Genomic DNA, 10,313 nt, shown 5'->3' with positions numbered 1-10,313 from the left:
CCCGGTCACCCCACCCAAGCGACCGCGGACCCCCAGCCCCCAGCCGGGGCCCCTCGAGGACCAGCGCTCTTGGGGGTCTGCCCCCGGCTGGCGGCCGTGCGGGGACCGCGCGCGGGGCGGCGGGACGCAGGGCACGGGGGGGCACCGGTGCGGGACCTTCTCCCGCCGCCGGCGTCCCAGCGGCCCCCGGGCCTTTGTCCGGGACCCGAGGACCACCCCCCGCCCGGCCCCTCCTCCGGGGGCGGGTCTGCGCCGCCGCCCGCCCCGCCCCGCCCCGCCGGCTTCCGTCGTCCTCCGCGCAGGCGCCCGCGGCACTTCCGGGTCGCGTTCGGGGGGGCGGGGGGGCGGGATGCCGGGGCGCGGCGCGGCGCAGGTGAGTGTGCGCCCGGGTGCGCGCGGCTCGCTCGGCCGAGGACCCGCCCCGGGGCCGGGAGTGCCCCCCGGGGGAGCCGGTCACGCGCGCGGGCCCCCGGCGGGGCGGCCCCGGCTCGGCTGCTCCTCCGCTGTGGGGAAAGGCGCGGCCCGACCCGCGGCTGCCGGTGGACCCGGCCCCGGTGTCCTGGTCGCGAGCGGCGCCCCGGGGTCCGGCTCAGTCGTGTCCCGCCCGGCGGCCAGGCGGCCGCAGAAGGGACCGCGGTGGCCGCAGTGTCCGTGGCGGCCGGAGAAAGGCCGCCCTGGACGCCGCAAGCCCTTGTTGGCCGGTGGGGATGGACTCTCGGGTCCGCTGGACCAGCCCTCCACGGGGGCACGACCCGGGCCGCGGATTGGGCCCCCTTCCCTCGGCTCAGGACGCGGGCAGCCGCCGTGGCGCCCCGGCCTCTGCGACCCGCATTCCTAACCGGAGCCCGCGGTGCAGGAGGCCCCGCGCGGGCTCCGGCCGGGCTCGCGGGGTGCGGCGCGGGTCACGGTCACATTCTAGGTCTCTGGTAGGGAAACAGGCCTTTCTGGGCCTCAGTGCGGGGCAGTTTCGCCCGACCCAGAGTGACCCGAGGGCCGCGAGGCAGCGGCACGGCGGGTGTGGCAGGTGGGCTGGGCTGCGAAGACGGTCACGGCAGTCCCCTCGGAGTGGACCGGCGGCTCCTTCCAGACCGGTCAGTCCCAGCGTTAGAAACACCGGGTCGTCGCGCGCCGAGGAGGCGTGGGCGCTGCCGAGGCGTTCCCGGGGCTCACCTGCTGGTCGTCCCCCGAACAGCGTCCCGCCAGGCTTCCCGGGCTGTGCGGTGGCCCGTGGGAGGTTAGGTCTTGTCCCCTGGGAGACCTCGCCTTCGCGCCACTGCTCCTTGTGGCGACACCTGGGTCCTGAGAGAGGACAGCTGGGGACTCACCGCTTGGAGCAAAGAAGACCTCCTGGTCCTCTCCTTTCCCCCCACCCCGGCAGCCGGGTGGGAGGGAGTGTGAGGACACAACCAGCTGTGAGCATTCCTTGGCCCCATCAAGGTCGTGGCCGGCCCGGTCGGAAGAGCATGTGACTCTGGATGCTGGGGTCGTGCACTTGAGCCCCGTATTGGGTGCAGAGAGTACTTAAGTGGGTAGATATGGAAGGGAATAGTTAATTCCCGGTTAGGGTTGGTGCAAAGGGCTAGGTTCCAGAAACAAGATTGGAGGTTTGGGCTCCGTGTCACGGGTGGGAATCAGGACAGCAGCCCTCCGACCTAGGTTCGGGTGCCCACTGTCCCCTCCTCAGGCCATGTACCCCTTTGCCGTCGGCCTGCGCAGCGTCTGCACGCGGGCGGGGCATGGATCGGAGTGGCTGCTCGGTCACTGCACCCACAGCCTGTCGAGCTGCGCGGGTGTTTCCCCAGGCCTCCCGGGGCCCAGCGTGGGGCTGCACGGGCCAGGCACAGCCCTCCCTTTGCACCTGGGACAACCCGCGAGGGGTGGCCTCCGCGGCTGGAGGGGGCGGGCCGTCGATACAGTCCTTCGCCTCCGAGTCCGGCGTCCGACGTCACCACCCGCCCCCCTTGAGGAGATGGGTCGCTCCCGTTACAGCTCTCCCGCAGAATCGGGCAGAAAAAGCGACTGCTGAAGGCAGGAGAGCCCGGGAGTGACCTGGACGCAGCCCCGACGCCCTCCCCTACGAAGCCCTGCTGGGCACGGCCTGCCTCCCTGGGCCCCCAACGCAGCGTCTACTTCTCAAGCCCAAAAAGCCACTCTGCACGGCTGGGATCGGAGTTTTTCGACCAACCCGCTGTCGCCCTGGCACGGGCGTTTCTGGGACAGGTACTGTCCTGTGGCCGGGGATCAGGCGGGGGAAGACTCCGTTCTCGGGCACACGCGGCACTCCACGGGTCCTCCCTGGCTCCCCTGTGGCAGGAGCTGCTCTCCTAGGTGCTCGGCTGACCCGGGAGCACCCGCCCCTGCCCTGTCCTCAGCTGGCCCTTCGGGCTGCTCCGGGCCTCACCCCTGCCCCAGGGTACCGCCTGAGCCAGCTGCAGCCAGCTCATCGCCCTGGCAGACGGCCTGCTCTCACCCGCTCCTTGTGGAGCCGGGGCCCCTGCAGGCAGCTGCTCCCACCGCTCAGAAGGGCCCTTCAGAGCCAGGGGGGCGGGAGCCAGGTAGCGTGGTCCTTTGTGGTCAGTCCAGGTGGGAGGGGCCGCACGGGCTCTGGGCGTCCTGGGCAGCTGTGTGAGGACGACACCGGGGCCCTGTGCCCTCCGTGCTGCCTTACCCCAGGCTAAGCATTTAAGTCCAGGGGGGCAGGGGGAGGAGGAAGCAGGGAGACGGAGGACCCCACCGGGAAGACTTGAAGTGTGCAGACTCAGTAGTGCTGGTTTCCCCAGCCTGGCCCTGGCCAGAGCCCGAGGCAGCTGTCCCCCATGAACAGGACACGTAGCAGGGCCTGTGTTCCCGGGGCGGGTGAGGGGGACAGGCAGGGCCTGGCTGGGCCTGGGTGCCCCGGTGCACCCCGAACTGGGGAGGTGCGGCCCAGGCTGCGGGCTGTCACAGTGGAGGGTGCCCCCTGCCCCTCCGGGCTCTGAGCAGACACACGGCCCACAGGTGCTGGTTCGGCGACTTGATGACGGCACAGAGCTCCGCGGCCGCATCGTGGAGACGGAGGCGTACGTGGGGCCAGAGGATGAAGCCGCGCACTCCAGGGGCGGCCGGCAGACGCCGCGCAACCGTGGCATGTTCATGGAGCCGGGCACTCTGTACGTGTACGTCGTCTACGGCATGTACTTCTGCATGAACGTCTCCAGCCGAGGTGAGCGGTGCCGGGGTGCCAGCGCTTGGGGCCACAGGAGGCCTCGGGCACTGCCCCCTGAGCTGGCAGCTGGGAGATCCAGGAGGACAGGCTGGGACGGGTATCCCTGCTAAGCTAGGCCGGGCGTGGGGAGCTCTGGCTACACTGTCCGGGTGGTGGTAGGTGCCTGGGCCTCGCGTGGACAGAGGTCATGGGCTGACCTGAACACAGAGCTGACAGGCTCCACAAGGACACCGATGGTCACAGACCTCGATGCTGAGATCTCCTGTGACCAGGGCCGACCTGGGAGGGTGAGTTGTGGGAAAACAAGAGTGTGGTCAGCCCGAGTTGACTTGAGCTCAAGCCAGAGCCTCATCAGGTGGTCAGTTGTGGGGCCTGAACCGGTCGTCCTCAACGGGGGATGGTTGTGCCACCTGGGGAGCCAGCATTAGGCAACGTCCATAGAGGTGTGGTCATCCCAGCTGGACACGTGCTACCGGTGTCTGGTGGGTGGAGGCCAGGCTTGCTGCCGAGTGGCTCACGAGACACAGAACGGCCCCGATGTCAGCAATGCCGAGTAGAGCGGTGCTGGTCTGGGGCTCCCGGGAGAACCCACTCAACCTGACACCTGCTGTGGGACGGCCTGTGTCCCACTGTGAGCCGAAGGCCTGTGCTCAGAAGGGAGAGCCCCCAGCATCGTCCTGCCAGAGGCACTGCTGACCAGGAGCGGGGTCTGCCTGGCCAGTCCCAGCCTCTGTGTATCTGTCGAATCTTGCCAGGGCCCATCCCAAGAAGAGCGAGTGCTTGAGGAGACCAGTAAGAAGCTTGGGGTGTGGCATGCTGTGTACCACACCCGTTTCCCCAATGATTCCGCTGACCTGGGAGTTGCGATGGCACCAGGCGGACAGCTGGACACGTCCCGTGTCAGGATCGGTCCTGTGCCCGGCACAGAGCAGGTGTTGAGTGAAGCTGAGTGACTGGATGTCAGAGGGTGGCAGGGCCATCCCAGAGCACCCTCTTGTCATTCTGGAGCATTTACCTTGGCCTTTCCTTGTTAATAGAACCATCCCCGCGCGTGTAGAGGGCCTGAGCTCAGACAAGGGACTCACTGGGTCTAGTGAGGCCCAGGGCCGTGGTCAACAAGGAAGGGGAGGAGGCTAGGACTTTGGGGGGGGGGGGAGGTACAGCGGACAGGGCATACGTTGGAGGGGGCACGCCACTTTGTGGACAGGTGACCGCCCAGGTGGGGGGGAGCAGGAAACCACATGGGTGCGCGGACGGTCAAGGCCAAGGGCTGGGAGGGAGAGGGGAGGCCAAGGACATGGTCATGGCCTGCCTGCCCACAGGGTGAAGGCGGCAGACACCAGGAGGGCAGGCCGTGTGGACAGGACTAACGGGTGAGGACGGGGAGACCCAGCAGGAAGAGGTTAGGGTGTCGTGTTTTCGTCGAGATGAGGGACTTGGGTGCACTCCAGGGTTGGGGTGTGGGGATGTTGGGAGAGGCTGCCCCTTCACCCCATGTGCAGTGAGGCACCCACGGGGAGCCCTGACGCAGGTGGGCTGGGACGAGCCCAGAGCCAGAGGCACAGGAACGTCGAGGTTTTGTGTGACCTGAGTATTTCCTGAGGCCCTTCGAGGATTGGCTGTTAAAGGGGCATCTGGTCCCACAGCCCAGCACTTGCCAGCTGCTGGCTACTTGAGAGGGCCTGGCTGCTGCGTCCACTCGGGGCTCCCGGATGCCAGTGGGGATCCCTCCCAGAGGCCCTTGTGGCCAAGGTCCAGGAGTGGGAACCGGTTGGCCGCCTGAGCCCCTGCGACCCCTGGTGGTGGGGGTTGGCCCAGTCCGAGCAGCACTGCTGGACGATCCCGGTCCTGGCCAGGGTCCAGTCATGCTGTCCCCAGCCATGCAGGGGATTTGGGGAGACGCTCACTCTCACTCTCGAGTGAGCCCCTAGGCCCAGGCTGTCCATCTGCTGGTCCCGAAAAGTAGCTCGGACTGGGGTGCCGCGGTCGGTGGAGCGTGACTCGTCGGGTTGGTGGACTGACACGCAGAGGTGCCCCAGGGGAGGAGAGGGGCTGTGTACTGGCGTCTCCTCCCACATGGTGTCTTCCCGGGTCCCCGGGCAGGGCTCGCTCAGGACCACGAGCACTCGGGTGACTGCTCTGAGGCAGCGACCTTGCAGCCTGCCCAACAGACACCTAGTGGATACGGCAGACGGGGGGCTGGCTGTGCCCACAGACGACCGGCTCCTGGGCTTTCCTCTGCCGACCTCACGGGCGCTGCCAGTCCCCAAACCAGACCCAGCCAGGAGGAGGCCGGCTACCAGCAGCCACCGGGCTGGCCCTAGCTGGTGGTCAGACATTTGGGCTTCCCGGGCGCACCCCGCCTGGTGCCCCCTGCACCTGCAGGACCCGGTCTGCGGGGGCGGAGGCCGCAGGCGTGTGGTGCTCAGGAAGGTGTGGCCTCACATCCACAGCACCATGTGCACCCCGGGGTAGGGAGGGCAACAGCCTGGGGAGGCTTGGCTTTCTAGGCTGTCTGTCTGTCCCCCAGGGGACGGGGCGTGTGTCCTGCTGCGAGCGCTGGAGCCCCTGGGGGGCCTGGAGACCATGCGGCAGCTTCGAAGCGCCCTCCGCAAGAGCAGCGCAGGCCGAGCCCTCAAGGACCGCGAGCTGTGCAGCGGCCCCTCCAAGCTGTGCCAGGCCCTGGCCATCGACAAGAGCTTCGACCAGCGGGACCTGGCAGCCGACACAGCTGTGTGGATGGAGCGCGGCGCCCCGGACACCAGTGAGCCCGCCGTGGTGGCGGCAGCCCGCGTGGGCATCGGCCAGGCAGGAGAGTGGGCCCAGAAGCCCCTGCGCTTCTATGTCCGGGGCAGCCCCTGGGTCAGCGTGGTGGACAGAGCAGCTGAGCAGAACACACAGAGCGGGCCCTCAGGGAGCGTCTGCTCCCACGAGGCTTTTTAATTCTGTAAAAACCCAATAAACACTTTATGTCTAGAAAACATTATTGCCTGCGTCTCGGCCAGAGCCCCCTCAGGGTCACCACGTGCTTGTGGCCGGTTCCCCCGCCAAGACCGGACTCTGGAGGCCCCACGGCTGCAGGCTGGGCCTGTGCGAGGGAGGCTGGAGGGCACCAGGGCAGACTCACCCCGAAGACCGGCATCGACCCGGGCCCTTGTGCAGCAGGAGTCCCGGGTGGGGGGGGGGGGGGGTGACAGCTTGGTCACGAGGCTGCTGGTGAACACAAGGGCCGCTGCAGGGGGCCTGGCTGGGAAAGGCCCAGGACTCACGGGGGCAGCAGAGGGCACACAGCACGGGCCAGGCTCTCCTCCACTCTCGAGTCAGACACGGTTCTCTGTAACGCCCAGGGTGGCCGTGGGGGAGGCAGCAGCGGAGGGACCAGCTGGCGAGGGCAGGGCTGGGAGGAGGGTCAGAGAGAAGCCTGCGGCTGGACTGGGGGATGCCGGCAGGCCCGAGTCCTGGACACCCCCTCCAGCTGGGAGCCTCGTCTCCTCAGCTCAGACACCGAGGCGGTTTAAGGACCAGACGGGGACAAGAACAGGGAAGGCTGCGGCCAGACTCCATTCAGGCCTCAGAGGGCTCAGCCCGGCGGGGGCGGGGGGGACAGCCCGGCACCCACGGCAGCAGCCTGCCTCCTTGCCGCCGTCCGGGCCCGGCCTCACGGGAGCAGCGCCTGGAAGACGGCGATGACGGGGTCCTCGTGGGTGGTCACGACCAGCACGCTGCGGAACTTGTCCAGCAGCATGAGCAGCTGGGAGCGCCGCGTGTTCTCGTTGTACATGATCTCCTCCAGGTGGTGGCGGCCACGGAAGTAGTGCAGGAGCCTGGGGCGAGCCGTGGGCGGTGTGAGGCCAGGCGGCCACGGAGGGGTCCACACTGAGCGCCCGCAGACCCGAGCAGACCCGGCAGGGACAGAGCGGCGGGTGAGGGCTCCGGGCCTGCTGCCCTCGCGGGCCCTGTTCATGGCCTGGAGCCACCGGAGCGTGAAAGCCGCGTCCGCCCTCGGCACCCTGATGGGGGGAAGTGCAGGGGGACAGGCCTGCCAAGAGCTTCTCCTTGTCATGCTGCTGTGGCAGCGGCTCCCGTGTGGCTACGGGCCCAGACGGGGTCACTGCTCTAGGGCTGTATGTGGCCGGGCTGGCGCAGAGGCCTGGGCCCAGCTGCCTGGCCTGCGGCTCCTGACTGAGGGCTTCCCCGGACAGCCTCACCCCCCCCGGAAACCCGACACCCGCAGAGCCCCCCAAGTCAAAGCCAGGTTGGACAGTCTGTCACCCATGATGTGGGGTCCTGGACACCACCAACCCCAGCCCGGGCTAAGAGCCTTCCCGGTGCAGAAGATCCCCACCGGCCTCGAGAGGGTAGGAACCTGCTGCAGCTTCCGAAGAAGTAACGGGAAGCACCAGGAACTCTCGGAGAGACCCCACAGGTAGAGGCCCCAGGCCTGGTGTCCAGCGACAGACGGCGCCCCCCATGGCTGGCACACACAGGCACCAGCTGGGGACACCTCATGCTCAAGACACCACCACCACCAGCAGCTGCCGGGAGTCATCACAGGACGGAAGCCACATCGTGCCGGCCAAGCCCCCACCCGCCTTCTGTTCTGACCCCAGAACCAGCCCAGCCCTGGGGTGACCCTGCCCCCACCTGGCAAACATGCGGAGGTCCTCGGGGTTCTGGGCCGCAGGCACACTGAGGATGGCCGCCCGCTCGTGCTCGGACAGGCTGGCCAGCAGGTTCTCTGTCATCCTCTTGTTCAGGGGAGAGTCCCCGCTGGGCAGAAGCTCCGCACTGGAGTTATCCATGCTGGGGCTGGTGAGGGTCATGTCGTCACTGCTGGCTGTGGGTGGGCACGGGTCAGGGGGCAGCCCGTCCCCCCCAAACATGCCCTGGCGTACCCTCCGTGCCCGTGTCCACCGGGATCTGCCTGCTCACCCCCCGCCACCCAAGAGGGACAAGGGGGCGCCCTAGGCAAGGCTGGTCCTCGCACTGAACCTGAAGGTAAGGTCAGGCCTCAGTCTAGGGAACCTTCCAGCCCTTCGTGTCCCCCGAGCCTGGGGGAGCCCGGGGCACCTGGGGCTTGGCGATGGACCGCGTCCTTTGGGCCGTGCGGCGGCCACAACGGCTCTGCCAAGAAGTGACGTGAGAGTCCGTGTCCCCTCACAGGCCCTGCCCAGCGAGCCCCACTGCCCTCCCAGGGCCGGTGGGAAATGGGCTCAGACCCCAGGCTGCTCCGGACTTGAACAGGGCCCTGCTCAGGGGCTCAGGGGCACAGAGCAGCAGGGAGGCGAGGCAGCGGGGTCTCCTGCCTCCCTCGAAGGAGAGCGGCTCAGCGGGGGCGGCGGCTCAGCGGGGGCAGCAGCGGCCCCCACGGAGGGCAGGTGTGTGCGCACGTGGGGCCGCGGGAAGGCAGTCGCTCACGCCCAGCGGTGCCCACGTCGGGACCCGCCACCGCGCCCGGGCACCCCCCGACCACCCCACCCGCCCCCCAGACGCCCGGGGCAGGGGTCCTACTTGGGGAGCCAAAGCTGAGCGCGTTGGGCGTGCTGAGGCTGCGGCCGCCGACCCTGGCGGTGAAGGGGACCTCGTCCTCCCGCGCGTGGGGCTCCTCCTCGCCGGGCGAGGCCATGAGGCACACGTAGGTGTGCAGCTGCACCAGGAGCCGGCGCTGCAGCATCCACACCACCATCTGCACCAGCTGCGCCTGTGGGGGCCACGGGTGGCCCAGGGTCACGCCAGAAGTGACGCGTCCCTGAGCTCGAGGGGCCCGACCCCCCAGGAAAGGACCTGCCGGCGACCAGCCGAGACCGGCGCCCAGAGCGGAGCAGCAGGGCCGACCCCACGGCCCCGTCGCTCAGACCCCCACCACACGGAGCCGGGCCCGTGGGGCCCGGACACTGCTCGGGAAGACAGGGCAGGCAGCTGCTCTGACGGCACCGAGGCCTCGGAGCCCCAATGAGCGGTGTGGCCCCGGCACAGGGAGGCCACCCTTCCCGCCGGGGCCCGGCCCTGACCGCGGCCAGCGAGGAGCCCTGTGCAGGCCCGGCTTGAGCACAGGTGAGCCGGAAGGTCACATATCTGCCTGCTCAGCTTCGGACGTCCCCTCCTGGGAAGGGACGACGGACCAGGCGCGGAACAGGGAGGCACCAGGTGCCAGGGGCACGTTATGACCTGGTCAAACCAAGTACACACTCTAGGCCCCGATGCAAGAGGCCTGACAAGCAGACACCTCTCCCGGGGACGGCGCAGAACCAAACCCAGCTCCGTCCGAGCCCCTGACCAAGCACACGGCGACCCCGAGGCTCGGCCTGGGAAATCCACCCGCCGCCCGGACCGTGAGGAAGGCTCTGCTGGGGGACGTGGGGCACAGATGCAGAGGGCGGCTTTTACCCAGCTGGCACAGCCTGGCACGGTTCCTGGAAACCGAGGGCCCCATGAAAGAGGCCGTCGGACTCCGTTCGAGAACCAGGATCTCCTCCTCGCTCACAACTTGAGAAGGAAAAGGTTCCCTTTGAAACTGGGTTTGCCTCACAGACCTCACACTTAACTTAAAAAAATGCTTTCCTCTCGACAACAAACCCTCGACAGCACCCAGCCCCATCTCCAAACACGCGCCCCTGCCCCGAGCCACAGAGCCCCAGGCCTTCCGCTCAGGGGAGGAGGGCAGAGGCTCATTCTTGGACCCTAACCCTGCACCTGACCCAGAACCCACCGCTCATTCCATACACTTTGTACCTTCCTAGACGAGCCCATGCCACACCCAGCAACCCCTGTGGTCCCACGGGGCCTGTCCCGGGCCTGTCCTCTCCAGATCTTCCTGGATGAGGAGATTCTGGGGACCAGGGAGCCCGGGACTTAGACGCACATACCCTGTGGCCCCCTGGACCATGGAGGGGGAGACAGCAGGAAGCAGGGCCCAAGCGCAGTGAAAACAAGCGGACTTGGCACCCTCAGCAGAGGTCACCACTCTCCTGTCCTGGGCCTCTTAACTCGGCTCTAACCACTCAGCTCTCGGCAGCCAGGGCGGCCTCCACCGGGGTCGGGGGTGGGACTTGGGACGGCGCCACGGTCTGCAGCCAGCCTGGCTGGGGAGCCAGCTCCTGGTCACCCT

At 68.4% G+C, this 10,313-nt stretch overlaps 2 protein-coding genes across 5 annotated transcripts in view; one reads left to right on the top strand and one right to left on the bottom strand.

The window, feature by feature from the left end:
• Positions 1-285: 285 nt before the first annotated feature.
• MPG (N-methylpurine DNA glycosylase) lies at positions 286-6,186 on the top strand. Its single transcript, XM_045994049.1, has 4 exons — positions 286-373; positions 1,990-2,220; positions 2,998-3,202; positions 5,736-6,186. The coding sequence occupies exons 1-4, from the start codon at positions 350-352 to the stop codon at positions 6,146-6,148; spliced, it is 873 nt and encodes a 290-aa protein (XP_045850005.1). The 5' UTR covers positions 286-349; the 3' UTR covers positions 6,149-6,186.
• The window catches only part of NPRL3 (NPR3 like, GATOR1 complex subunit), a 36,720-nt gene continuing 32,512 nt past the window's right edge, over positions 6,106-10,313 (bottom strand). For 3 of the 4 annotated variants that reach the window (XM_045994048.1, XM_045994046.1, XM_045994047.1), the window contains 3 exons: positions 8,717-8,906; positions 7,850-8,042; positions 6,106-7,029 (listed from right to left, as the gene is read on the bottom strand). In XM_045994048.1, the coding sequence (XP_045850004.1) occupies positions 6,864-7,029; positions 7,850-8,042; positions 8,717-8,906 (549 nt within the window). In that variant the 3' untranslated portion in view covers positions 6,106-6,863. The remainder of the gene's footprint in view (positions 7,030-7,849; positions 8,043-8,716; positions 8,907-10,313) is intronic. The other variant, XR_006816738.1, reaches the window with a different exon arrangement.

The sequence above is a fragment of the Meles meles genome, chromosome 21 (assembly GCF_922984935.1).
Source record: "Meles meles chromosome 21, mMelMel3.1 paternal haplotype, whole genome shotgun sequence".
NCBI classification, from domain to species: domain Eukaryota; kingdom Metazoa; phylum Chordata; class Mammalia; order Carnivora; family Mustelidae; genus Meles; species Meles meles.
This window is presented reverse-complemented; position numbering and strand designations above follow the sequence as displayed.

What these genes read in the sequence shown, in the direction of transcription:
- MPG (XM_045994049.1), top strand. Translation starts at nt 350, where the DNA reads ATGCCGGGGCGCGGCGCGGCGCAG. An exon ending in CACGGGCGTTTCTGGGACAG is followed by an intron (nt 2,221 to 2,997) that starts GTACTGTCCTGT and finishes CACGGCCCACAG; the next exon opens with GTGCTGGTTCGGCGACTTGA. An exon ending in CATGAACGTCTCCAGCCGAG is followed by an intron (nt 3,203 to 5,735) that starts GTGAGCGGTGCC and finishes TCTGTCCCCCAG; the next exon opens with GGGACGGGGCGTGTGTCCTG.